Raw genomic sequence first — 27,233 nt, 5'->3', positions numbered from 1 at the left:
TGTGACACACCCTGCACATTGAGGGCACTACACAAATAGACCCCAAACCCCATGCACCAACATTAGGGTTGCCAACCTCCAGGTACTAGCTGGAGATCTCCTGCTATTACAACTAATCTCCAGCTGATAGAGATGAGTTCATTTGGAGAAAATCACTGCTTTGGCAATGGAACCCTATGGCATTGAAGTCCCACCCCTCCCCAAGCCCTGCCCTCCTCAGGCTCTGCCCCAAAAACCTCCCACCATTGGCGAAGAGGGACCTGGCAACCCTAGCCTGCATCCTTCGCCACTCTTTCTGGCTTCACGTTCACCATCAGGCATTTAAAATTAAATCAGGGATATACTGTGGAACCAGGGTTGCCAACCTCCAGGTGGTGGCTGGAGATCTGCTGTTACAACTGATCTCCAGCCGATAGAGATCAGTTCACCTGGAGAAAATGGCCGCTTTGGCCATTGGACTCTATGGCATTGAAGTCCCTTCCCTCTCCAAACCCTCCCTCCTCTGGCTCCGCCCCCAAAATCTCCAGGGATTTCCCAACTTGGAGCTGGCAACCCTGTGTGGAACCTTACTCTTCTGGCCTTTCCGTTAACTCATGTTTCTGAAGGCCTCCTCCATCTCCCTCCAGGCTGTTGTAAAAGACAAAGTACCCTGAACAACTTACCTTCTTCCCCCCCCTCCCAAACCAAAAACCCAACCCACAATTGTATGTGGGGTACATACAGAGAGATATAGGTGGCGAAAGTGAAGGGGTGGGGGCGCATACCATCCCCACCCTCAGATGTTCATCCCACCCAATCTCTTCGGCTGCTGCAGCCGGGCCTGTTCCAAAGGCCATCGGTTTTCTCTGGCCTCTTTGAATGTGAACATTCCACAGCCTTGGTGGCCCTTGGAATGGAAAGGCAGGGAGTGATTGGCTGAAAGGTCCTCTCTACGGACGGTGGTCAGTTGACCACTCAACTCCGGGATTCCACTCCGGGCCGGTTCTCTGGGCAAGCAGCTCCAGGGACTGCTTGGGGCAGCAAAACGAGGAAGGAACTCAGCTTGCGCCACACTAAAGAGGTGACAGCCATTGCCTCCTGGACCTGCAGAGGACTAGGACAGGGATACCGCAGCAGGAGGCAATGGTTGGAGCTTGCTAGGGGTAACAAAATACTTTGAACCAGCCCTGATCCCATAAATAAACAGGGAACCTTACAAAGGAGGAGACCGACAAGGATCTGACGACATGTAAATATGTTCTACTAGTCAGAAGTTTGGACATTAGATCAAACTGATCAAGTTGACAGCTAGGGTCATGTGACTGAGCTAGCCTGAACTGGCTTGAACGGCCAGAAAAGGGGATTTCCAGTATGACTCAGAATGACTCAGCTAATGAATGTGATTGGTTGACAATGTATCTGTAAATGTTTATATGTTCATGTACAGCATACAGAAGTGTTCTAGGAGAAATGCTGATGTATGGCGAAGCAGTTTGATACTCAGAACTGCAAAGTGGACTGTGTAACTATTGTAAATAAATTGTATATAGCTGGACTGGTGTTGTCTGAAGTTGCTGCCAGGTATACTCCTGCATTCCAGCTAAGCTGCGCGCGTCAGGATCCAGCTTTGATAGCTGGATAATCAGACAAGAAAGTGTTGGAAGCCATGCTTTGGGGGCAGGAGGGGTAATATTTGCCAGCACAAGTGGGAATGCCAGCCTCTAGGAGTTTCCCAACCTGGAGCTGGCAACCCTAGCTACAAACTTTATTAAATGATGCTACTGGAGGCTGAACTGGAAACAAACTTTTTAAAGCTGTGTTACATGGACTCCATCCTCAGGCCCTTCCCAGTTCCCGCCAGTATCCCAGTTGTCTTTGGAGCACTACTGACTTTTGGAGCCTACTGACAATATCTCAAGAGACTACCAGGAAGGCTCTATACATCCACCTCCCTCACAGCAATGTACAACAGTCGCCCCACCCCCATATTATCTATGGCAATACTACATCCCATCGGGCTGCCATGTTCTGCATGATGTCATGGTTACAGTGTTGGACGAGGATCCCCAGGTTCGAATCCCCACTTGTGTCATGGAAGTTCATCGGGTGACCTTGGGCCAGTCACACTCTCTCAGCCTGTCCTAACTCAAGAGGGGGTTGCTGTTAAGAGAAAATAAAGGAGGCAGTGTGATGTTGTAAGCTGCTTCAGGTCTCCATTAGGGAAGAAAGCATGGTTTAAATATCCTAATTAATCAATTACTTCACAGTTGGCAACACCCTCAAATTAGTGGCGTTGCGATGGGAATCCAGCACTGCTCCACAATATGGCAACATCTTAATGGCTGACTTAAGAGTGGGCTTCCTCAGCTCCTGTCCCAAACACATCTCTGCTACTTGAGGAGCACTGATGGTATTTTTTAAATACCAGGAGGAAGCCCTTCAGGGATTTCACCAGGACTCCAGCAACATCCACCCCACTACCAGCCTGATCCTGAATGAGACGGAGGACACACTTTATTTATGAAAACACCACATCCTCCTTTATTCTCCCCACATGCATCTGATGGGCAGACGACCACAAAAGCTTCTCCGGAGGCCCCCACACTGCGGAATGACTTTCCTGAATGTGTCAGGAGGCCACCCCCTTTTTAATCTTTAAGGAAAACATGTAAGGCAGAACTGATTTAGAGGGTGCTTAGTGAGATTTGTTGTGTAGTTCCTGGCAGTGGTGGCCTTTTTAATTTGCTCTTAAAGTGGTATGTGTTGGTATTTTTTTAAAGCTATCCTTGGTCCTTGCCTACATCCCTAGAGGCGATATAGAAATGCTTTAAATAAACTGATGAATGGTCTTGTTAACTATCTTGTTAAACACATGCGATTGCCCCGTCACGATTGACAGCTTTGGAATTAGTTTCAGGGGAGTAGCCGTGTTGGTCTGCAGTCAAACAGCTAGATTCGATTGGTTCTTGTAGGTTATCCGGGCTGTGTGACCATGGTCTTGGTATTTTCTTTCCTGACGTTTCGCCAGCAGCTGTGGCAGGCATCTCCAGAGGAGTAACACTGAAGGACAGCGTCTCTCAGTGTCAAGTGTGTAGGAAGAGTAATATATAGTCAGAAAGGGGTTGGGTTTGAGCTGAATCATTGTCCTGCAAAAAGTAACAAAGGTAATGTGCTAATCATTGTCCGGTAAGTATCAAGATAATGCGCTAATGAGGGTGTGGTATGTTAATATGGAACCATTGTATCCTGAAGGGATCTGTTAATGTGTGAAATCCAAAGCTAATCTGCATGGCTATTGTGGACTGTAGTCTTTGTTAGTCTGGAGGTCTTCAGGACAGGAAGCCAAGCCTTATTCATTCTTAAACTCTCTTCTCTTCTGTTAAAGTTGTGCTGATGTTTATGAATTTCAATGGCTTCTCTGTGTAATCTGACAAAATAGTTGGTAGAATTGTCCAGTCTTTCAGTGTCTTGGAATAAGACCCTGTGTCCTGTTTGTTTGACACATCACATCACCTACTTGCCTAGTCCCTTTAACTGGAGATTGCAGGGATTGAACCTGGAACCTTCTGCATGCCAAGCAGAGGCTCTACCACTGAGCCACAGCCCCATACCAGAAAGTCTTCACATGAACACATGAAGCTGCCTTTTTTTGAATCAGACCCTCGGTCCATCAAAGTCAGTATTGTCTACTCAGACCAGCAGCGGCTCTCCAGGGTCTCAGGTAATGAGAGGTCTTTCACGTCACCTACTTGCCTAGTCCCTTTAACTGGAGATGCTGGGGATTGAACCCTGCATGCCAAGCAGATGCTCTATCACTGAGTCACAGCCCCTCCCGAGGACCTGTCATGTGACAGCCCCCCCAAAAACCTCACAAGATCGCGGAGGAAAGGAGGAGGGTCGCCATCAGTCGGTTGCGACTCGACGTCACACTTTACCTTTGCATTCTGCCTTTCTCACTGGAACTCAGGGCAGATGATAAATCTAATAAGAACTGTTCAGCCAAGCAGCAAGCAGATTTCAAAGTATGATAAAAATGACTGAAGCTAACAGCAGTGATTTCTGGGAAAGCAGATTAACATAGTGCATCTGGGCAGATTACAGATGGGAGAAAGGTGAATGAAACCGTCACCGGGCACGCAGCAGTCGTGACAGAAAACTTTTTCTGCCTCTCCCAAAGGTCTGGAACACTCAAGGGCATCCGATGAAGTTGATGGGCAGTAGATTCAAGATGGACAAAAGGAAAAACCTCTTTAGTCAATGACTGATTAAGGTATGGAATTCACTGTCAGAGGATGTAGTGATTGCCACAGGCACAGACAACTTTAAAAGGGAATTGGACTGATTCCTGAAGGGTAGGTCACTCAGTTTTGCTAAAAACCTGGCTGGAGATGGCAACCAAGTCTGTCTCCCCAGCCCTTCCTCCTGCAATCATGCTGCACAGCTAAACCTGCAGACAGAAACCCGCCCCCCTCTCTAGCTAGCCTTGTGTGTGAAGGGAGGGGGAAAGGGAGGGGGAGTCTGCATGCTGTACATCTCACTCTGCTGCCTGCCCTGATCTCTTTACAAAACTTTAGTTTTTGGGGTCTGCGGTGTTTTTTGTCTGAAGCAGACTTTGTGCAAAAGCTGTTTTTCTCAAAGGGGGAGGGAGGGGGAATAGAAACAGAAGAGTTGGAAAGCTGGAAAAACGTGTCACCAAGCATACACACACAATGTTTGCATGAAGCAGACTCTCCAAACCCTCCTATAAATGAATAGCCCCACAGCCCCTGGTTTTTTGGGAAAAAAATTAAAAATGCCTCCTTAGACCACACACTCTCTTAAAACAGACAGCTTCTTTAAGCACCAAGCTCCGGTGGCCAACAATGAACTGCAGGCATAAAGAGCTGTAAACCAGAGAACACGTGGGCTGCTAGGCTGTCAATCATAAACACATGCTTCTTAGGGTGCCTAGGGCACCCTGTCAACATATGTCAAAGTTATGGCTAGTCTGCAGTTTGCTAAACAGATCATAATGATCAGAGTGACAGCTAGGTCATGTGATGAGGCTGGTCTGATCCAGTTTGTACAGCCAGGAATGGGGATTTCCAGAATGACTCATCTCAGGTGAACTGTGATTGGTCATGAATGTGTATATAAGTCTGTATAGTGAATGTAAGTTACCTTTTGCCTGAAATATATATGCTGGCGGAGCATGCTGTTGCTCAGAGCTGTGAATGTTAACAGCCAAAGGACTCTGTGTAGATATTGTAAATAAACTGTACATAGCAGAACTGCGTGGTGTGAAGTTGCTACCAGGTAAACTCCTGAAGTCCAGACAAGCTGTGCGCGACACACACACCCCCTCACCTGTCAAAAGAGGCCGATTAAAAGATAAGGACTAAGAGGAAAGAGTCGCATTCGTTAGACTACTTCAGTTGTAAGTCTAGGAGAACTCCAGGCCCCACCTGTAGATGGAAATACATAGAGGGGAACCAAATGGTGACCCTCTGTGGACTGGATCGGAACCGCAGCCTACTTCCTGATGTAACAATACCATATTGTCCCAGTCCAATGAAGATTAGCCATGATTATGTCATTGTTGAAATTAATGGTGGCTTAAATGGGTCTCGAGTAGGGTTGGCAGGACCTTCTTTGCCACCAGCGGGAGGTTTTTGGGGTGGAGCCTGAGGAGGGCAAGGTTTGGGAAGGGGAGGGACTTCAATGCCATAGAGTCCAACTGCCAAAGCGGCCGTTTTCTCCAGGTGAACTGATCTCTGTTGGCTGGAGATCAGTTGTAATAGCAGGAGATCCCCAGCTAGAACCTGGAGGATGGCAACCCTACTCAGGAGCAAACAGCCTTGGTCCTTCTAGCCTGACCAACGGTTTCCGGATGAGAGATGGCACCAGTTATAGTCTTGCAGATATGTTTAGAAGTCAATGGTTGCTTGCGTTCTTAGCGTGGTTGCACGATAAATCCTACAGGGCACAATTAATTAATTAATTAATCAATTAGTCTTGTACAAAAGAACTTTCCAGCATGGTTAACAGCATGGATTGTGGTTGGCAAAGGCTGACACCTCTGAGCGTATTTTTTTAATTGCTGTTTTCTGCCTGTGGGACAAGTCTGAACAAATATATGACATATTACATTCATTGAACAACTATATTACATATTTTACATCTACAGTGAAAGTGTGAATACACAGTTTGAACAAAGTGAGAAAGCAAAAGTGGCTGCTTGAACCCCTCACAACCTACCCCCCCCCCCATTTTTGCACATGCCAGCCTTTCTCTCGGCAAAGTCTTTGCTCAGCACCAACGCGAGATTCTCGGTCTTTATTGCCTAAACAATGAGCTCGGTTTGGACCAAAAAAAAAAAGCCACCACCCCCACCAGCAGTACAGGAATCACAACTCTAAAAGCAACACTTAACAACTGCACGGTCCATTCATGCATAGGAGAGCCACTTTCTGTGCTCCCCCCTGCACCAAATCTCCTGCAATCAGGAGGGGCCCAGCCAACATCGCAATGGCAGTTGTTGTGATTATTGCAGACTCCTTTGCTGTGACACTTATGAGCTGAGTCACACTTTGATTTAAAAATGGAGATGGGGACGCATGTCCGGTTCACGCATATCTTGCCTTTGCTGCATGCTGTGCCATCTGGCACTGCCCCTGTGTCTGCAGTACCCCTTCCACTTTGGTACTTGATGCTCCAGCAAGTCACACCATTGACCAACGACTGAGCGTACTTCCATGGATTGGGTCTCTTTCCGACGTTGGAGCAATGCAGTCTCCCGCACATAATGTCTTCTTCCTTGCATTTCACAAATTCTTTTTCTTTTCCATCTCCACCACAGTTGCCTACCTGATCCCCAACCATATTCAGGCTTTTGAAACAGCTCAGAGGAGCGGCTTTGGCATCTCTGCCAAAGATAATACCACACTGAAGTTGGTGAGTTGTACATTTCTTTGCATAACAGTAGGCGTTCCTCTTGCACGGTGTCCCGTCCTGTTTGTACATGTCCTCTGGGCACCACATAGACTTCCCGGAACAATATTCAGGAAGGTCACACAGGTTATCGCCGGCACGACAGAGTGCTGTCATGGGGGCAAACTGACAGTTTTGGCAGCACTCTGTATGGGCACAGACGGCCTGTGCCTTGAAGGTGCAGTTGGGGTGGCAACAAGGGTCCTGTTGGCATTGGTGTTCTGTGCCACAGTCACACTGTTCTCCCGGATCCACCCGTTTATTGCCACAGACCTTGAACTTGAAAACAGAGGGTGGGGAGTTGAACAGGCAGTGCAGCCTTTTGCTCATTCGTAGTTCCAACAAATATGCTACGCTGCAGTTGCTGAACATGGCAAACTTTGCCCCAACATAATGCATGATGCAGCTTGTTTGTTCGTCACAAAAACAGTTGGGGCCATCGTGGTCTATGCCAATGTTATGACCCAACATATGAGAGACGATCATAGAGAACGCAACCAGATCCCTGTTTACGTAGAGGTCTATTCCTACAGAAAAAGCTGTCTTGCAGATTCCTCCTTCTTGTGCCTCTAAAAGGTCTCTATCAAATTTTTGATGAAAAAACAAGTGAGTCGTGTCTCGTTTTACCTCCTCGACATGGGCTGTTCTCCATTTTTTGAAATTTTCAAGGAGAGCAGCGCCATTGCTGGAAACGTCAATGAGGTTGCGTTCTTTCCAGATAGTCAGACCCACCAGAATGACATCGATATTCAGAGGACGATAATGTGCGTACACCATATTAATTGTGTCCAAAACTACATGTATCACTCTGGTTTCATTGCTACCTTCATAGCGAAACATCAGGTTATCCACCACAATATACAGCTCAACATACAATGGCTGACTCATGTACCTGAAATTAAGTTCCCCTCTCCTCGCTTCTTCTGCCTGGTGTTTGAGATCTTCCGTTCTCAGGCCACATCCCCTGGAATTGAAGCCAGTTTTATTGGTCAGGTAGAGAAGGTGCTGAAATGTCCGGGAACCTTCTAAAGGCTCAATGCCGTAATTTAGGTCTCTGATTTTTAGGAATCCCCTAAGGCCAAAGCAGGTGCTGAGAGCTACAAGCGATTCAGCCATGCCTTCTACGTACCCTCCATAGTAGCATTCAGCAGGAATGTAGGGATGACTTTTCACTTTTCTACCCTCAGAATCATATGTGAAGACGGGCAGGTTTGCAACCAGAAAGTTGTTCTTTCGTTTCAGTCGAATTATGTGTTCCTTTCCTTCTACCTTGATGATGTAAGAAAGTTCCTCCTTCTTGGCCTTTCCTGTCCCTGGTTCTAGCCACCTGGGAATAATTACTTCATAGGAAATATATGGAGCCAGTGAGTCAGAGTGTATGGTGGGAAAGAGGCATCCCACCACTACAGCACATAATAGGAAACAAAGCTGGTTCCTGAAATCTTTGCCACAACTGCCCATAATTTAACTCAGTGCTAGATCCAGCTTGTTCCAAATGATGGCCACTGGTTTTGAGCAACCTGGAATAGAAAACAGAGATTGATGAACACATTAAGCTGCCTTTACTGGGTCAGACCTTTGGTCTATCAATGTCAGTGCGGCCTACTCTGACCGGCAGTGGCTCTCCAGGGTCCTGATTTGTTTAACTGGGGTTGAACCGGGGATCTTCGGCATACAAAGCATGTACTTTACCATTGTACCACAGCCCCTCCCCACAAATGGGATGCTAAACACAGAGGAGAGGCATTAATTTAATCTCAGAGGACGTTATGAAATTCATCATGAGCACACAGGCAGCCAGCTGAAGAACACCAGATCTCCTTCAAACGCGTGTGCCCGCCTGGACCACCTTTAGCAGCAGATCTTTTCTCTTTCTTTCTTTGCTATCAATCCCAGTGCCCCCTCCCCATATGAAACCACTTTCCCACAATCGCCAGTAACCTGACTGATCCAGCTAGAGAGGGCACCTTTACCAATGGCTAGAAGCCATTGCTTATTCTGGTCACCACACCTTAAAAAAGGATACTGCAGAGCTTGAGATGCTGCAGAAAAGAGCAACCAAATTGATCAGGAGACTAGAGCAACATCCCTATGAGGAGCAGTTAAAACACTTAGGGCTGTTTAGCTTGGAAAGAAAGTGGTTAAGGGGAGACATGATAGAGATCTATAAAATATGCATGGTTTGGAGAGAGTGGACAGGGAGAAGCTTTTCTCCCTATCTCATAATGCTAGAGAGTGTGGTCATCTTCTGAAGCTGGAGGGTGAGAAATTCAAAACAGGTTAAAGGAAGTATTTTTTCACACAACACATAGTTAAATTGTGGAACTCCCTGCCCCAAGATGTGGTGATGGCTGCCAATTTGGAAGGCTTTAAGAGGGGAGTAGACAAATCCATTTTAGGTATGCTTATTCAGGTGCCCCGTCTCTTATAAGAGTCCTGTGGCCAAAGTGGTAAGCTGCAGTACTGCAGTCAAAAGCTCTGCTCACAGCCTGAGTTCGATCCTGACGGAAGTCTGTTTCAGGGAGACGGCTCAAGGTTGACTCAGCCTTCCATCCTTCCAAGGTCGGTAAAATGAGTACCCAGCTTACTAGGGGAAAAGTGTAGAAGACTGGGGAAGGCAATGGCAAACCACCCCGTAAACATAGTCTGCCTAGTAAACGTCGGGATTTGACGTCACCCCACGGGTCAGTATTGACCTTGTGCTTTACCTTTTACCTTCTCCTATAGACTTGCCTGCCTCATCCCATCATAACTTTGATCCATGGGGTTCCCAGATCCGCACCCACCTTCACTTCTGCCCTCACCTGCCTTTCCCTCCTCTTTGTTGGCTCACTCTTGTCAGTTTTAGCTTATCAGCTCCTTGGAACAAGGGACTAGTCGCCTTGTACTCTGTGACACACCCTGCACATTGAGGGCACTACACAAATAGACCCCCAAACCGCATGCACCAACATTAGGGTTGCCAACCTCCAGGTACTAGCTGGAGATCTCCTGCTATTACAACTAATCTCCAGCTGATAGAGATGAGTTCATTTGGAGAAAATCACTGCTTTGGCAAAGGAACCCTATGGCATTGAAGTCCCACCCCTCCCCAAACCCTGCCCTCCTCAGGCTCCGCCTCAAAAACCTCCCACCATTGGTGAAGAGGGACCCGGCAACCCTAGCCTGCATCCTTCGCCATTCTTTCTGGCTTCACGTTCACCATCAGGCATTTAAAATTAAGTCAGGGATATACTGTGGAACCAGGGTTGCCAACCTCCAGGTGGTGGCTGGAGATCTGCTGTTACAACTGATCTCCAGCCGATAGAGATCAGTTCACCTGGAGAAAATGGCCGCTTTGGCCATTGGACTCTATGGCATTGAAGTCCCTTCCCTCTCCAAACCCTCCCTCCTCTGGCTCCGCCCCCAAAATCTCCAGGGATTTCCCAACTTGGAGCTGGCAACCCTGTGTGGAACCTTACTCTTCTGGCCTTTCCGTTAACTCATGTTTCCGAAGGCCTCCTCCATCTCCCTCCAGGCTGTTGTAAAAGACAAAGTACCCTGAACAACTTACCTTCTTCCCCCCCCCTCCCAAACCAAAAACCCAACCCACAATTGTATGTGGGGTACATACAGAGAGATATAGGTGGCGAAAGTGAAGGGGCGGGGGCGCATACCATCCCCACCCTCAGATGTTCATCCCACCCAATCTCTTCGGCTGCTGCAGCCGGGCCTGTTCCAAAGGCCATCGGTTTCCTCTGGCCTCTTTGAATGTGAACATTCCACAGCCTTGGTGGCCCTTGGAATGGAAAGGCAGGGAGTGATTGGCTGAAAGGTCCTCTCTACGGACGGTGGTCAGTTGACCACTCAACTCCGGGATTCCACTCCGGGCCGGTTCTCTGGGCAAGCAGCTCCAGGGACTGCTTGGGGCAGCAAAACGAGGAAGGAACTCAGCTTGCGCCACACTAAAGAGGTGACAGCCATTGCCTCCTGGACCTGCAGAGGACTAGGACAGGGATACCGCAGCAGGAGGCAATGGTTGGAGCTTGCTAGGGGTAACAAAATACTTTGAACCAGCCCTGATCCCATAAATAAACAGGGAACCTTACAAAGGAGGAGACCGACAAGGATCCAGCTTTGATAGCTGGATAATCAGACAAGAAAGTGTTGGAAGCCATGCTTTGGGGGCAGTAAGGGTAATATTTGCCAGCACAAGTGGGAATGCCAGCCTCTAGGAGTTTCCCAACCTGGAGCTGGCAACCCTAGCTACAAGCTTTATTAAATTATGCTACTGGAGGCTGAACTGGAAACAAACTTTTTAAACCTGTGTTATCTGCACTCCATCCTCAGGCCCTTCCCGCCAGTATCCCAGTTGTCTTTGGAGCACTACTGACTTTTGGAGCCTACTGACAATATCTCAAGAGACTACCAGGAAGGCTCTATACATCCACCTCCCTCACAGCAATGCACAACAGCCGCCCCACCCCCATATTATCTATGGCAATACTACATCCCATCGGGCTGCCATGTTCTGCATGATGTCATGGTTACAGTGTTGGACGAGGATCCCCAGGTTCGAATCCCCACTTGTGTCATGGAAGTTCATTGGGTGACCTTGGGTCAGTCACACTCTCTCAGCTTGTCCTAACTCAAGAGGGGGTTGCTGTTAAGAGAAAATAAAGGAGGCAGTGTGATGTTGTAAGCTGCTTCAGGTCTCCATTAGGGAAGAAAGCATGGTTTAAATATCCTAATTAATCAATTACTTCACAGTTGGCAACACCCTCAGATTAGTGGCGTTGCGATGGGAATCCAGCACTGCTCCACAATATGGCAACATCTTAATGGCTGACTTAAGAGTGGGCTTCCTCAGCTCCTGTCCCAAACACATCTCTGCTACTTGAGGAGCACTGATGGTATTTTTTAAATTAGTGGATAGGAGGAAGCCCTTCAGGGATTTCACCAGGACTCCAGCAACATCCACCCCACTACCAGCCTGAACCTGAATGAGATGGAGGACACACTTTATTTATGAAAACACCACATCCTCCTTTATTCTCCCCACATGCATCTGATGGGCAGCAGACCACAAAAAACTTCTTTCAATCAATCTGGAACTCTTACGGTGCCACAGGAGTTTGTTTTAACCACGGCTGCTTATGCATGGGTTGTATGTCCCTGGTTTGTCCCTCACATGTCTCACAGTTATATTCTGACATCTGAAAACCTTATGCAAGGTAATCCCTGTCCTGGTTTAATCGTGCCATGGAACAGGGAGGAATGTCCTCATGCAGAGTGCCCTCATGTGCTACTACTGCTACAACTGATGGATGTTGTTGGAGTCCACTTCTCCCGGCCTCCCTTTCTTCGCTTTGGCACTATCCGCGTCGGGACCTCGTGCACTCTGCACCTGGTCCTAGAGAACCCCAACACCGAGCCTGCTCTCGTGGCCGCGTGCCGCCCTCCATCCGCCTCGAAAGGCTTTGCCGTGGAACACCTGAGCTGTCTCCTTCAGGTGCTGGATGGGGCAGCTTCTTGACGTTCAGGCAGAACGCGTGGCGTGCACAGCAAAGCAGAGGGATGGGTTCGTGTTTACTGTAAATGGGTGTATTATTTTGCGGGTATGAGTCACAGCGCATATAACTCCTTGTTGGGAGGGTCTGTGGCTCAGTGGTAGAGCATCTACTTGGCATGCAGAAGGGCCCAGGTTCAATCCCCACCATCTCCAGTTAAAGGGACTAGGCAAGTAGGTGATGTCAAAGACTTTCTCTGCCTGAGACCCTGGAGAGCCACTGCTGGTCTGAGCAGACAATACTGACTTTGATGGACCCAGGGTCTGATTCAGTATAAGGCAGCTTCATATGTTTGAGGAGGGTCTGTGGGTCAGTAGTAGAGCATCTGCTTGGCATGCAGAAGGTCCCAGGTTCAATCCCCAGCATCTCCAGTTAAAGGGACTAGGCGAGTAGGTGATGTCAAAGACTTTCTCTGCCTGAGACCCCGGAGAGCCGCTGCCGGTCTGAGTAAATACTGACTTTGATGGAGCAAGGGGCCTGAATCAGTAGAAGGCAGCTTCATGTGACACCAAAATGGCATTTAGTTCTTTGCTGGTGTTCCAGCCTATGGAGCCAAAAACAACAAGAGACTTGTGAGTGATACTTCAAGGACTAAAAAAAAAAAATTGGGGTTCTGCCTCACAAAGTTTTGGCCACAACAAATGTGTTAACTGCTAAGGTATTGATATGTTGTAGTTTAGCAACTTCATCATTGTGGTGGTTGTTGTTCCCTCTCTGAACAGAGGTGTCAGTTCTCTAGCAGGGGATCTCTCAGCAATCGGGACCACGGATCTGAAGATATTACAGGCCTAAAAAGGCTGCCATTTTAGGAGAGCAAGACCGCTTCTGTGAAGTGTTGCCTAGCAACAAGGGAGAACCTTTCTGGAGAGCCTCGGTGAGAAGTTGCCTGGCAACGAGGAGGTCAGAGAGAGGAGGTGGGAGACCCAGAGCTGAACGAGAACAGAACTGCCTCCGCGGGATCAGTCCAAAGGCCTCCTATTTCCCACAGTGACACACCAGATGCCCCCCAGAGAAGCCCACAAGCAGGGCACAGAAGCCCAAGCCACCCACTTCTGTTGCCCGCCCCCCAGTAACTGGCCCTGAGAAGTACACTGCCTCTGAGCATGGAGGCTCCATTGAGCCATCCAGTCACTGATGCTCTCAGGAGGCTTGTGTTGCGCCTGGAAAAACGCTATCCTAGATAAGGTCAGATCAAAGGATAACGCTGGAGATCAGCTGCCGTTTTCAGCTCACTGTTTAATAGTACTAAGCTTTAAACAGCAAACACGAAAGTCAGACTACAGACAGAATCACATCAAGAGTCACATAATTAATCCCCTACAACAGTCAGACTGCAAAAATAAATCAAACTTTTGTTCTTCAAGCAGCAAGCTTTATACTTTTTCTGGCAATAAAAGATACTTTTCAGAATCAGACCATGAGCATCACTTTTTGGCTACTGAAGTAAACAAGCGTTTCTGCCTTAAACCAGTTCTTTTAGCTGAAACATGAATGTTCGCTTTGCCTAGATACTGAGCTAACTGTACAGAGAAAACGCTGTGTTTCTCGAAGTTGCAACATGGTGGAGTGTAGTGCTTTATGGGGACTGTTTGAATAGAGAGAGAAACAGAGAGATAGAGGGAAAAGGGAGGGTTGACCCGTGACACGGATGTCACGTCTAAAAGAGGGATTTTCTGCACCTGTTCATATACACAGTCAGTTAGTAGTGCCACAGGTAAAATACCTTTATTGTGGGCACTTCATACCCCCCTTTTCAAGTTAATTGACATTCTTGTCAATTTCCAGGAGATTCCAGGAGATTCCTGGAGATTCCTGGTGATTCCGGGAGACCCCTAAAACGACTTTATTTAAAAATCCAAGAGGTGGACAAACTCAGGAGGGACAGTTTGAAGAAGCAGAAATGTGATTAAACCTGATACATTCATGGAAGAGCATATAAACCTTTAAAGTACATGGTATAATACATGGCAGAATCCAGCAATAGTACATTCTTATAAAATAACCAACAACATCCCTTTATCCTTTGTCAAACAAAGCATCCCAAATACCCAGAACCACTTTGCCAACTTTGAATGGAAACATGCGTAACCCTTCTTATAAATGACACAACTTTTGAAATGCATCTCCTGAAACATCAATCTGTACACAACAATTTGAGAAATTGAATTTTCCCACAGACACCACCAATTTCTGCCAATAAGTAATTCAAATGCTAACCTATTGTGATATATATTGCAGCACTCATTTGCATAGCAGTTAGATTGGTTATGATTTCTAAAACAGCTTGAAGTCTGATAATGCAATCAAGTAGATATATATAGCCATACAATAACCATACATTTAGTACTCAATGATACGCTGAGCTGACCATGCATCCTCACTGAGGGCCCCCCCCCATGTCAATAAGGAAGACCCAGAAAATCACCAGAGGATGTTGGCAGCAAAAGAACTCAGGGTGAATGACCCTCAAAAACACAAGACCCAGACCACCGCTTGGGCAGTCTAAAGCAGGCATGACTGCCACAGAACCAGAAAAACCATCAAGAGCTACCCAGGAAAATCATCAGAGTCTTTCCAGAGGAGCTGTAAAGACAAATGGGCCTGAGACACAAAGAGGAAACTGCTGCTGCCCACCCCCCACCCCCAACCTTTTCAATTGCAGGGTGGGGAAAACAAACCCACGGTCCCAGGCAGGGGCATGAGGCCCCCAAATGACTCCCAGTAGAGGAGCCCAAATTCTGAGCCACAGGAAAACAGATAAGGCAAACAATGTTAACATATAGGTACAGTCATTTGCTGAAGAAGTCTTCATCTGGCATCAGGAAAAATAGTGTGCGTTGCAAACTGGAGCCTAAAATCCATAAACTTGCACGGCCACCAGTAGGACGCCCCATAATTTCAGGTTCTGCTTCCCAACTTGAACCCATAGCCAAATATTTGGAATACCATCTTAAGCCCTTTGCCTCATCTACACCCTCCTTCATGTTAGACTCTAGAGACTTCATTTGTAAACTTGAAGGACTTTCTATACCTCCTGATTCCATTCTTGCCAGTTTGGATGTGACTTCCCTATATACTCATATACCCCTACCTGAAGTTTGCACTATAATTCTGAATTTATGGGACTCCAGGATTGATCCCACTCCACCCACTGAATTTCTGGTTCAATTGCTTGACATTCTTTTTGAACATAATTATTTTCGATATAGGGATCAGTTCTACTTACAGGTGAATGGTGTTTCAATGGGGGCAGCATGTGCCCCTTCAATAGCAAACATTTTTATGATTAATTTTGAGAAGAAATTTTTATTTAATAATAATCCTTTTCATAATGACATGATAGTTTATAAATGTTTTATGGATGATTTGTTTTTTTCTGTTCAGGTCTACAGAATCTTTTTTAGAATTTAAGGAATGGATCAATACCCTCGACCCAAATTTGTCCTTTTTGGGTCCCCATAGCTCTCTTCCTTTTCTAGATCTGCAAGTCTATATTACAAATGAGTCCACTCTTGCTGTCAAACCATATCGCAAAATACCATCTAAATGGGCGGGACTTAATTATAGATCCTATCATCCACAACATCTGCTAAACATTTTCCATACAATCACTATCTGCATCTTAAATACAATGCCACCAATAATAGCGATTATTTAGATTCAGTTAGGAAGTTAGAAGATGCACTTTTGTCTAAAGGCTTCCCCCCCACATCCTCAGCGCGGCACAGGCACGAGCTAATTCAAGAAAACGACTCTACTGACTCCTACTTCTCGAACTACTGATGTGAGCCACATTACTTGGTCTCTACAATTTTCTCCTCGCTCTCACATAATTAATAACATCATCAAAAAACATTGGCATATTCTTGAGAGCATCCCGGGTTGCCAATCTCCCCCCTGTTTGTGGATCAGAGATATGGTTGTTCATACAGATTCCCTCATGATTAATTCTGAGTATTTGCCTTCTCCAACATCATGGCTCCCCCCAACTGTAGGTCATCATCAATGTGGGTCCTGTTCTGTGTGCAATCTTTGTTTACCTGTTAAAGAATTAACTTCGACCACCACAGGTTTCCAATTTACTTTACACCATTTTTCAAACTGTGCATCCAAACAGGTTGTTTATTGTATAATTTGCAAATGCCAATTAATGTACATAGGAAGCACCGTAGGAACTGTCAGAATGCGTATCTGTGAACATAGGTCCAGAATATGCGCCCGAATCTTGGAAGCACCTTTAACTTTCCATTTTCTAGAGAAAGGTCATTCTGAAAACGATATGTCCTATTGCGTTCTATGGCAATACCGGGGAAGACCCTATGACCAACAGAATATACAGAAGGTGTTGTTACAAATGGAGACCAAGTTCATATTTTTATTCCGGACCCTTTCCCCTACAGGATTACACACGGAACTTGAATTTTCTTGCTTCTTGTAAGCATTGAATTTTTACCTGATCCCTTAAACAATTCTCCCTGCCAGCTGGATTGTCTTTATTATTTTCACCTGGTTTTTGCAATTTAGTATCCATACCAACTAACACTGATTTACATGTTTTGACATTGGCCCATTGCTAAGCCTTCTAGGCAGCTGGAAAACTGTACCTAATATGGTTATGATTTATGTGCATTATTTCTGTTGAGGTGAGTTATTCCCTTTATGGGTGGCATGCTCCATTGGTTACTAAGGTTGATTACTTTTGTGAAGATATTTTATTATTATAGAAAAGGTTTTATTATTATAATAAATTTAAAGAATATTTATATTGTAAATAAAATAATTTTTATTGTACATAGAAATTGATCAGCTGATGAAGCCTTTGGCGAAATGTGGACACTGATCTAGACAACACGTCCATCACTTCCCGGCTGTTCTTACTGTGGAATTCTTCACAGTTCATTTTGGAAATATTTGTACTTACCTGGAAACTTGCTATCTGCAAAAAGAAACATAGATTGGTTAATATTATTTAATGTTACTTACCTTGGCTAGTAGATTCTTCTTGTTAGTCTGTAATTGTTTTATGTATTGTTAGGTTTTCATGTATTCACCTTGCACTTTCTGCACTTAATATATATTTAATTTGCATTGAAATTTTTGTGCTGTTTTGTTGTCCTTCAATACTATACAGCACAGAGCCCTCCTTTTTTCTGGTACTACCTGGAGGTTGGCAACCCTACCTCAGGCTGAGGTAATGAGCAGAATGAAAAAGTCCTTGACTGAGAGGAAATTCATGAGGCTATGGCATGTATGTGAGTGTTTTTAAAATGCCCTGATCCTTCGAATAACACCATCCCTACTTTGTGCCTTTGGGAAATTCCTTGTTAAATTAGCCCATTATCTTGGTACTTACAGCACATTACCTTTGATACTTTGCAGGACAATGACTCAGCTCAAACCCAACCCCCTTCTGGCTATATATTACTCTTCCTACACACTTGACACTGAGAGACACTGTCCTTACTCCTCTGTTACTCCTGTGTTACTCCTCTGAAGATGCCTGCCACAGCTGCTGGCGAAACGTCAGGAAAGAAAATACCAAGACCACAGTCACACAGCCCAGATAACCTACAAGAACAAACTCTGACCGTGAAAGCCTTCGACAATATTCCTTGATAAATTGTTTAGCACAAGCTGCTTAAGCTTCCCTACTTCAAGAACTGAATGCCAAAGACAAGCACGCTTCACCCCAGCTATAATTTATCATAGTCTGCTCATTATACTAAAAAAAAAAAAATTATTAGAATGTTTCCAAAGCTATACAGTGGAATTCAGGAGGGCAAGAGAACCACCAACAGAGTTAATCAAAGGTGGCAGGGCTCATGCAAGGTATTTTCTCACCTAAGCAAAGTTCATGTACCACCTCCTGCGCCCATGCTGCCGGCGTCTGGGTGTCATCCAGCCCCCTGTGGTGGCTTGAATGGCCACCAGCACCATGCCATGGGCATCCTGTGCCACTGAGAACAAACAACCTGGTAGTAAATCAGTACCCCGCTCACCGTACTACCCTAACCAGTTGCTTTGGTAGTTTGTCCTAAGCACTGGCCCCAAATGCAGGGGCGGTCTTTGCTAATGGGCAACCAGGGCAGCTTCCCAGGGCCCCATGCTTGGTGGGACCCAGAACCAGTCACAACCACGCCCACCCGATGATGAGCAGGCTCCCCACAGCTGACACCATTCATGGCCACCATGTATGGGGCTTGGCCAGCTGGCTCTGGGATGTAACGGTGGCTCCCAACAACCCTGCACTGGCTTAGGAACACCCTTCTCTTGGCCCCCATGGAGGGCAGCGATACCAGAGGCCCATTCTAGATCTTTACCCAGAATCACTGAGACCATCGCTGACCGAATGGAGATGACAGAGGCAGGGGAAAGGGAGTAAGACTGTCATACAGGTATTGGACTTCAGGCACATGCCAAATAATGTACTTTCAATCCACTTACAGTACACTTTAATGATTGGCCATTTATGCAGGGTCAATTTTGATGCTCGCTCAAAGCTCTTTTTTTTAATGTGACTTTTAAACTGCCTATTCACTGTCCTGATGCAAAAGGAGAAATTCCACCCCCCAACTCACCTGCCCCTTTGTTCCTTTGTTTGCATAGCCATTAGCAATTGCAGATTGCATAGCTAATGCGCAACTGTAATTTTGCATGCTTCCTTGAGGGGATTCTTCAAGGTGGGGGCAGAGGGGCTCTTAAGAAATGCAAAGCAGGTATGCACCGGCTTCACAGTCACTTCCTAAATGAAGCTTCAGAGTGAAAAACTCAAAAAAATATGCGGGGCACTTCAGCCTGGAATGTGCTACTAATTACCAAGCATAAATGACCAAAGTTTGCATGTGGATTTTGCCAGTTCACACAGCAAAATCCAGCTTCAGAGTGCATTGAAAGTGGATTGAACGTGCATTATTCAGCATGTGTGAAAGTGCCCAATTAAGTCTCAGTTAGCCAATGTCAACAAAGGACAGCACGCATCAGTATATTCCTGTAAAGCAGGGGTGGGGAACATCAGGCCTAGGGGCTGCTTAAGGCCCACACAATCATTTAGTCTTGCCCTTTGTGGGTCCTGGCAGATCTCTAGCACAGAAGGATGTAAGACTGGTGATCTGCCTCCTCCCACGGACAGGATTAGCCTCTATTCAAAGTGGATGTGAGTTTGTTTTGCAGAGAAAAGGAACCTTTTCCCCCCTTGCAGAAGAGTCATTAGCTATGGAGCTGCTAGGACCGCCCAAGAAGCTGTGTTAACCCTTTCCCACCCGGGCCATATAGAAACGTATTCTGTACTACAAGAGGACTGGGGGCAGAAGTGGTGACAATGGAGGGGTTAAAGGGGGCAGGGCCAGAATGTGTGGCGGGTGGGGGTGGGGGGAGTTCTTAGCCAGTGTGTCCTCATTTCATCCCTGCAGGCAGAGGTAGCAGGAGCCGGCTGTAGAATCCGGCCCCTACCATGCAGAGCAGGAGCAACTCCGGTGTGCGGCTGGATGGCTACACCCAGCTGGTGCAACAGACCATCCTGTGTCACCAGGTGGGCAAGTGTGCCACCAGTTGGATGCCTGCCTGCCCATGCCGGGGGGCTGGGTCATCTGGGGCAGCTGCCTGCTTGGGGCTTGGTCAGCTAATTTTTAAGTTGATAATTTTGTATGGCCCGCAAATGATGTTATAAATATCCAAATGGCCCTTGGCGGAAAAAAGGTTCCCTACCCCTGCTGTAAAGGGATTGTGGTGACTTGATTGGGGAAGGGCCTTCTGTACAGGACAGGAATAGATCATGAATGTTGTCAAATAAATCCCCCCCACTTACCTTTCTCCCAATGTATCTCTTTGGTGATTTGGTCCATGAAGCTGTAGTCCCCGGTATCTAGCATGTGCAAAGGTCCAGAGCAATGGTGCAGCTTTCTAGTAAGATATCGCAAGTGCTCCTGCCTGTATCAAAGCATTTATAATCCAGGATCTCTTGTCCGTCTCCCCACGAATGGCCCCCACACTGTGGAATGACTTTCCTGAAAGTGTCACATGAACACATGAAGCTGCCTTATACTGAATCAGACCCCTGGTCCATCAAAGTCAGTATGGTCTACTCAGACCGGCAGCAGCTCTCCAGGGTCTCAGGCTGAGGTCTTTCCCATCACTTACTTGCCTGGTTCCTTTAACTGGAGATGCCGGGGATTGAAACTGGGACCTTCTGCAAGCCAAGCAGATGCTCTACCCCTGAGCCTCAGCCCTTATTTAAGCTGCCTTATACTGAATCAGATCATGGGTCCATCAAGGTCAGTGCAGTATTGTCTACTCTGACCGGCAGCAGCTCTCCAGGGTCTCAGGCTGAGGTCTTTCACATCACCTACTTGCCTAGTCCCTTTAACAGGAGATGCCGGGGATTGAAACTGGGACCTTCTGCATGCTGAATAGATGCTCCACCATTGAGTCACAGCCCCTCCCCAGGAGCGCACCCACTCTTTTATCTTTAAGTAAAACATGTAAGGCAGAGCTGTTTTAGAGGGTGTTTAATGAGATTTGTTGTGTTGTTTCTGGCAGTGGTGGCTTTTTAAATTTGTTCTTAAAGTGGTATGCGTTGGTATTTTTTTAAAGCTATCATTCGTCCTTGCCTACAGCCATAGAGGCAATATAGAAATGCTTTAAATAAACTGATGAACTGTCTTGCTAACGATCTTGTTAAACACATGCGATTGCCCTGTCACGAATGACAGTTTTGGATTTAATTTCAGGGGAGAAGCCGTGTTGGTCTGCAGTAAAACAGCTAGATTCGAGTCCAGGAGCACCTTAGAGATCAACAAGAGCTTCAGGGTATAAGCATTTGAGAGTCTTAGCTCCCTTCGTCAGACATGGAGAGGAATGGAGATCTTTGAGTTCCCATGTTTTATGCTGAGTTTACAAGTAGGGTTGCCAGCTCTGGGCTGAGAAATACCAGGAGATTTTGGGGGTGGAGCCTGAGGAGGGTGGGGTTTGGGGAGGGGAGGGATTTCAATGGAGTATAATACCATAGAATCTACCTTCCAATGCGACCATTTTCTCCAGGTGAACTGATCTCTGTCGCCTGCAGACCAGTTGTAATAGCTGGAGATCTCCAGCCACTACCTGGAGTTTGGCAACCCTATACAAGGAATGTAATTTGTAGAAGCAAATGACCATGTTCTCTCTCTCATACACATACACACACACACATTCTCATAGCCCAGATGCGTTTTTCCCATTTGTATGTCATTGAACTCTGATGCTTTGTAGAGTACCATGGGAGGCCTGTTGCTTACATTGGCTGTTTAATTTGAGCGGTAAAGCCAATCAAATGAAATAGCCCAGCAAAAGCAAAATGAAAATGATAAAGAAATTAAAGATGAAACCAACATGCCCCAGTATATTGAAGTCAAAAACAGTTTTTAGTTAAGGAGTTCAATTTAAGAGTTAATAAATGAAGCAGGCAGGTAGACTCAGTGCTGAGGGCCACTATCCAGAGCACTATGAAGCAGAAACATTTTTGTCCAATGGCTTTCTCCACCTTATTGCATCCACTGGTTCAAGAGTATTATCTGGCTTGTCTCAATCCCCTTGAGGATTATCTGAAACTTGCCGCCATTTGCAAAGAACCATGACTAACAGGACACCTACAACAAGGCCAAAGCCAACAGCAACTCCAGCCCCAACATAGAAGTCTACCTTGCTAAAACCTGCAGCCCGTGGGGCAGGCCCACTGTCAGTGCTTCCCCCATAGCCTAGGATACTGCACCCCGGAGGCTCCCAACCATAGAGGCAGTGGCAGTTTTGATTGGAGTTGCAAACGCCTCTTGCGTTGCAATTAATTGTAGGATCACACGACATGTTGGGAAACAAGCTGTACATCAGGACACATGTACCATTAATGCAAACACGACCTTTGCCACACTTGGTCCCATCTTCCACGGCACCGGCGTTACTTGAAGTAATTCCAATGTGCCTGTCTAATCCCCAGCACATTGCATTCATACTAGGCGTCTGAATGACAGTTGTATGTTCATCCAATTGAGGTAGCGTGTGGATGTTTACGCACTGCACTTGCCCACATAGGATGCTATTCTGATCACATTTTTTAAAGTCAGTGGGTTCCCCATCACCTGCTTGTCCACCACAGTTGCCAAATCGATCCCCCATTGAGTTCACTGTTTGGTAGCAAGATAAGGGCCCACTTTGGGATTCTATGCCAAATATTTTCTGGCATAGCAACGTGTGGGTAGAGCAGGTCCCTGAGTAGCAGTAGCCGTTGTCACTGCATGGGCTTCCATCTTGTACAACGATATCTGGAGGGCACTCCACAGTCTTCCCACTACAATACTCGGGCAAGTCACATTCACCTGTGGCTTCTCTACAGAGCGTTCCTTTTGGGGCTACTCCACATTCTCTGCAACACAACTCAGTAGTGCACAATGCCCCCTTGGCCTTTGTGCAATCCTCTTGGCAGCACATGTCTTTTTTACATGGCTCCTTGTCCCCGCAATCACATTCTTCTCCTTCTTCTACAATCCCATTCCCACAAGAGCGCTGTGCAAATAATCTGCTGTTGTCTGGGATGTTGTTCAAACATTGAGCTTTCCTGGACCAAATGATGTGAAAGTAACTTCTAGCAGAGCAATTACTGAAGAGAGGGTTTTCACCAGAAGGGCCTTGAGGACTCATAATGCATTTATTGCTGGGACCACAGTAACATAAATTTGACTCATCATCAGGCATGCCAATAACATGCCCTATTTCATGTGCGACAGCTATGGCAAAATGCAGCAAGGCCATCTGCCTGGTAGATAGTAAAGCTGCTGCGTGTTTCTCATCACAGAGACTTCCAAAGGTGCCATACGCATCACTCATTTGGCCCCTAGAACGAGCATGTAAAAGTATACCTACATCATGCTGCAGCCGCAGAAGATGCTTTTTTACTCTCCACCTGTTAAAGAATGCAATGGTATCATTTAAAAAGTTAGTGACCAAAACCTTGTTCTTTTCTGTCCAAATCTCAATCCCAACAAGGAGTATACGAAGACCAAGGGCAAAAAACATGTCATCCACCATTTGAATAAGCTGGACCACACGAAGCACAGTTAAGCTTACGTTTTGATCATATCTTTTAAACATGTTTAAATCCACTTGAACAAAAAGCTCCAGGTATTTAGAGTGTTTCCATGGATTAAATACTTTCTGCTTTCTTAAAATCTGTTCTTGCACCAAGTCCGCTACTAAATACGGCATCGCTTCACCACGTAGCCTACAGGTTCCCGGATTGAATTTGTCTTCCCCTACGCGATACACCAGGTGCTGAAATACATGGGAACCCTCCAAGGGATCTATGTTGTATGTTGCATTATCAACCTGGAAAGTCCCTCTGAGTCCTGAGCAAGTGCTGAGGCTCACAAATGAATCTGTGCTGCCTTCTACATAACCGTGATAGTAGCAGTCATGTTGGATCTCATGGTAGCCCAGCTGCAGCCTGTCCTGTTTGTATGTAAAGACTGGGAATTTTTTTATTATGATCTCTTTCTGTTTTAAATGAACAATGTGGTTCTTGCCTTCTGCCTTGATGACGTATGAGATTTGGTCTCTCTTGGCTTTGCCTACCCTGGATGATATCTGCCATGGGATTATCACTTCATAGGAAGCATAGTTCAGAGGAACGTGGGAAATGCAGACTGTGCCAGGCAAGGAGGACTCTAGCAACATAATGGAGACTCCTAGCTTAAGGAGACAGGTACACCGAAAGACCCCATCTCTTTTTGCCATCAGTCACTACAAAATCCTTGGAACCGTTGACCAATTAAAGCCAGTTCTTAAAAGGGCAGAATGAGGCAACTCCTTGTCCCTTCACACACCTTTCCTCCTGAAGGGGCCCTCTCCTTCCCATCTGGACCTTCCATCAGCAAAGAATATGTCGGGGTGAGGCCAAGGCCCAAAGAAAAGAGGAAAAGGCAAAAAGTGCACTTGCCTCTACAGCAGCTTGGTGTTTCAGAAACACAGAGGGGCAACTGGAGAGTAAGAAAAAAACAACAGTTGAGGGTTTGGTAACAAAAGCTTAGGATGTGGTGGTTTGGTGGAAATTGCGCTTCGAAATAGAACATTCCACCTGATGGCTGTTTCTCTGTGTGCCTCTTTGAATGTGAACATTCTGGCAAGGAATGATGAATGTTCTGACAGCACGGTCTTCTTTTCTTCACTGGACTTTATAGCTTCTATCAGGGTAGTCTACTAATAAAAACAGAGGTGGGGTTTTAACAAGGTACCTAAAACCAGATGGGTTTTTTTCCCCAGTGAAATTATTCCTTATCTGTGCAGTGATAAATAATAATATATTACACACCAATTTCCCCCCACTGGAAGAATTCTTCAACCTGTCTTTGGCCATAGCAAGTGGGTCGAAAGATATCTGGGTGAAACACCTATTTTGATATATATCACTGTGGGGAGGGCTCTAACGTTGCTCTTAAATTTGAATTGAATATGGTCCAACTAGCCCAGCCTCCTGTCTCACAATGGCCAACCAGTTCCTTTGGAGGGCCAACCACAGAGCATAGAGGTTTTCCCCTGATGTTGCCTCCTGGCACTGGTATCTAGAGGTTGACTGCCTCCGAATGTGGAGGTTCCCTTTAGTCATCATGGCTAGTAGCCACTAATAGGCCTATCCTCCATTTAATAGGTTAAACGGATAATCAAACATTAGGTGTGGCAGAGATTCAGGCGTATGAGCAAGGAGTCATGGAAAAAATCTGGCCTACACAGGCACACATCTACATGCAGAACACACCTGCTTTGCAGGATCAAATGTCCAGCATCACCACGTAAAGGATCTCAGGTAGCAGACACTGGGAAGATAATTTGCTGTTTGAGAACCTAGGGAGCCACTGCTAAAGTAGTAAGTACTGAACTAGGTGGCCCAGTGGTCTGAGGGGCAGTGGAACAGCATCTGCTTGGCAGGCAGAAAGTCCCAGGTTCAATCCCCAGCATCTCCAATTAAAGGGACTAGGCAAGTAGATGATCTGAAAGACCTCTGCCTGAGACCCTGGAGAGCTGCTGCCGGTCTGAGTAGACAATACTGACTTTGATGGACCAAGGGTCTGATTCAATATGAGGCAGCTTCATGTGTGTTCAAAGACAGATTTATATACGGTCAGATACACCCACATACAGTTACTTTATGCAATGCTGGCTTCGTTGTGCTCAGTGGTGAGATTTTACAACATGTACAAAGTCTAATATAGTGTTCTGTGTTTTCTGATTAAAAGATGGGTAACTAAATACTGGTTCTATTCTATGTCATATTCTCTTCAGTACCCTTGCTTTACAGACAGGCTCTGCTCTACCTTGCATGGACAACAAGCAGGTTGTTTGGCCAGAAGTTGGAAAAGCCTTCACAGGATCAAAACTCCTTGCAAGAAACCACACCCTGAGCATCTCTGGCACATAAATGTAACAGGTGACGTTGGGTGTCTGGAAACAGAGGAACAGCTCAATTCCACATGAGAACATGTTGTAAGTTAAGGTGCAAACCCCCCAAATTTTCATTTGAAAAAATGCTAGAAACTTTGATAAGATTTTGTAAAATTATTTATGTACACCAATGCATATTTACATTATAATACTGATTCAAAAAGAAAAACCTGCAGTACAGAAAAGGACACACAGAGAGTAGAAAAGTCATGACAAAATTGAGACGCGGTGGTTGAGAGTAGAAAAATGGCAGCCATGCAAAATGTGTGCGTTATCTAGGCATTCGCACACAAAACAAATTATCTGTCTTAGTCAAATTGTGTTTTTGAACAAGCCAATCGTGTCTCTGACTAAGCCCGTTTCAAATGTAATGGCTGACCATAAATGGACTGTTCTGTTTTCCTCTGAAAATGTGCAATTGGAAATCTTCCAGCATGGAAAATGTGGAAAACAACGCATCAGAACTGAAAAATCTATATGCATTTTGGGAAAGCAGATATATAATCCAGTCTATTCCTGAAGGATTTTCCCCATGTGTTCAGTGCTTTCCACTTGTGTTCCTTTAAGGACATCACCCCAAAAGCACTCCCTTTGTGTGAAAATAGCAGAGCCATGGAACTCAGCTGGCATGATACCCCTTTCATCTTTGTCTTATACCCCAATCCGGAAAATAGCTACTGATGTAGAGGGCTCCTTCCTAGATATGCAGATTGTCCTGCCTGCACAGATACTCCGTTTGCTTCAACCAACAGCAAACCTGTGCATGCATTTTCTGAAGCAAAAGGCACAGTCTGCACCTGGAGAAGATTCATGCCTTGCATAACCTTGGCACACCCTTCTGGTGCAGGGGGCAATTAATTCTGAATCTCACCCTAGCCCAAGCTAATCACTAATGTCTTTACAGGAGGGGTGGGGGAATACCAAGATACAGGTGTCTCCAAGGGAAGGTTTTCAAAACTCCCAATTATGGAGGCCAACTATAAGGTAGAACAAAAGGGGAAAAGGGGAATGTCAGCTTCTACTGTCAGTCTGAACTGTGAAAGCAGCCCCCTGCTATTCAAGGAAGCTGGCAGACAAAGCACCTGCTTTTGGTTTGTTCTGGAGGTCAGGCTATAAAACCTTATTAATTATGGGTGAACACAAACCATTTACCTTGCCTATGACTTTTGAAGGACATACCTTGCTAACTCTGCTGTGTCTTTCTCACTGGAAGACTTTGTCTCCTCCTTGGCATCACCGCTCAAAACACGTCCTGCAACCAGGACAGCTTAGGAAGAC

At 46.0% G+C, this 27,233-nt stretch overlaps 2 protein-coding genes across 2 annotated transcripts; both read right to left on the bottom strand.

Moving 5' to 3' along the window:
- Positions 1-775: 775 nt before the first annotated feature.
- Positions 776-20,365, bottom strand: LOC130485962 (disintegrin and metalloproteinase domain-containing protein 20-like). The gene is made up of 5 exons (XM_056859104.1): positions 20,302-20,365; positions 17,419-17,433; positions 6,400-8,351; positions 2,405-2,470; positions 776-886 (listed from the first exon to the last, which is right to left on the bottom strand). Exons 1-5 carry the CDS (start codon positions 20,363-20,365, stop codon positions 776-778), a joined length of 2,208 nt encoding a protein of 735 aa, XP_056715082.1.
- A 1,687-nt stretch (positions 20,366-22,052) lies between these two features.
- On the bottom strand, positions 22,053-24,194 carry LOC130485961 (disintegrin and metalloproteinase domain-containing protein 9-like). Its single transcript, XM_056859103.1, has 2 exons — positions 22,382-24,194; positions 22,053-22,294 (listed from the first exon to the last, which is right to left on the bottom strand). Exons 1-2 carry the CDS (start codon positions 24,192-24,194, stop codon positions 22,053-22,055), a joined length of 2,055 nt encoding a protein of 684 aa, XP_056715081.1.
- Positions 24,195-27,233: the final 3,039 nt, after the last annotated feature.

The sequence above is a fragment of the Euleptes europaea genome, chromosome 13 (assembly GCF_029931775.1).
Source record: "Euleptes europaea isolate rEulEur1 chromosome 13, rEulEur1.hap1, whole genome shotgun sequence".
In the NCBI taxonomy this organism is placed as follows: Eukaryota; Metazoa; Chordata; class Lepidosauria; order Squamata; family Sphaerodactylidae; genus Euleptes; species Euleptes europaea.
Note: the sequence above shows the minus strand (reverse complement) of the source record. Positions and strands in the feature narration are given on the sequence as shown.

Coding starts and splice junctions, on each gene's coding strand:
- LOC130485962 (XM_056859104.1), bottom strand. CDS start 20,365: ATGCTAGATACCGGGGACTACAGCTTCATGGACCAAATCACCAAAGAG. Junction 2,471..6,399: donor CTCCTATGCATGAATGGACC/GTGCAGTTGTTA, acceptor CGTCTCATTCAG/GATCAGGCTGGTAGTGGGGT. Junction 887..2,404: donor CCCTGAAGGGCTTCCTCCTG/GTATTTAAAAAA, acceptor TTCCATTCCAAG/GGCCACCAAGGCTGTGGAAT.
- LOC130485961 (XM_056859103.1), bottom strand. CDS start 24,194: ATGTTGCTAGAGTCCTCCTTGCCTGGCACAGTCTGCATTTCCCACGTT. Junction 22,295..22,381: donor GACCAAGTGTGGCAAAGGTC/GTGTTTGCATTA, acceptor GCAACGCAAGAG/GCGTTTGCAACTCCAATCAA.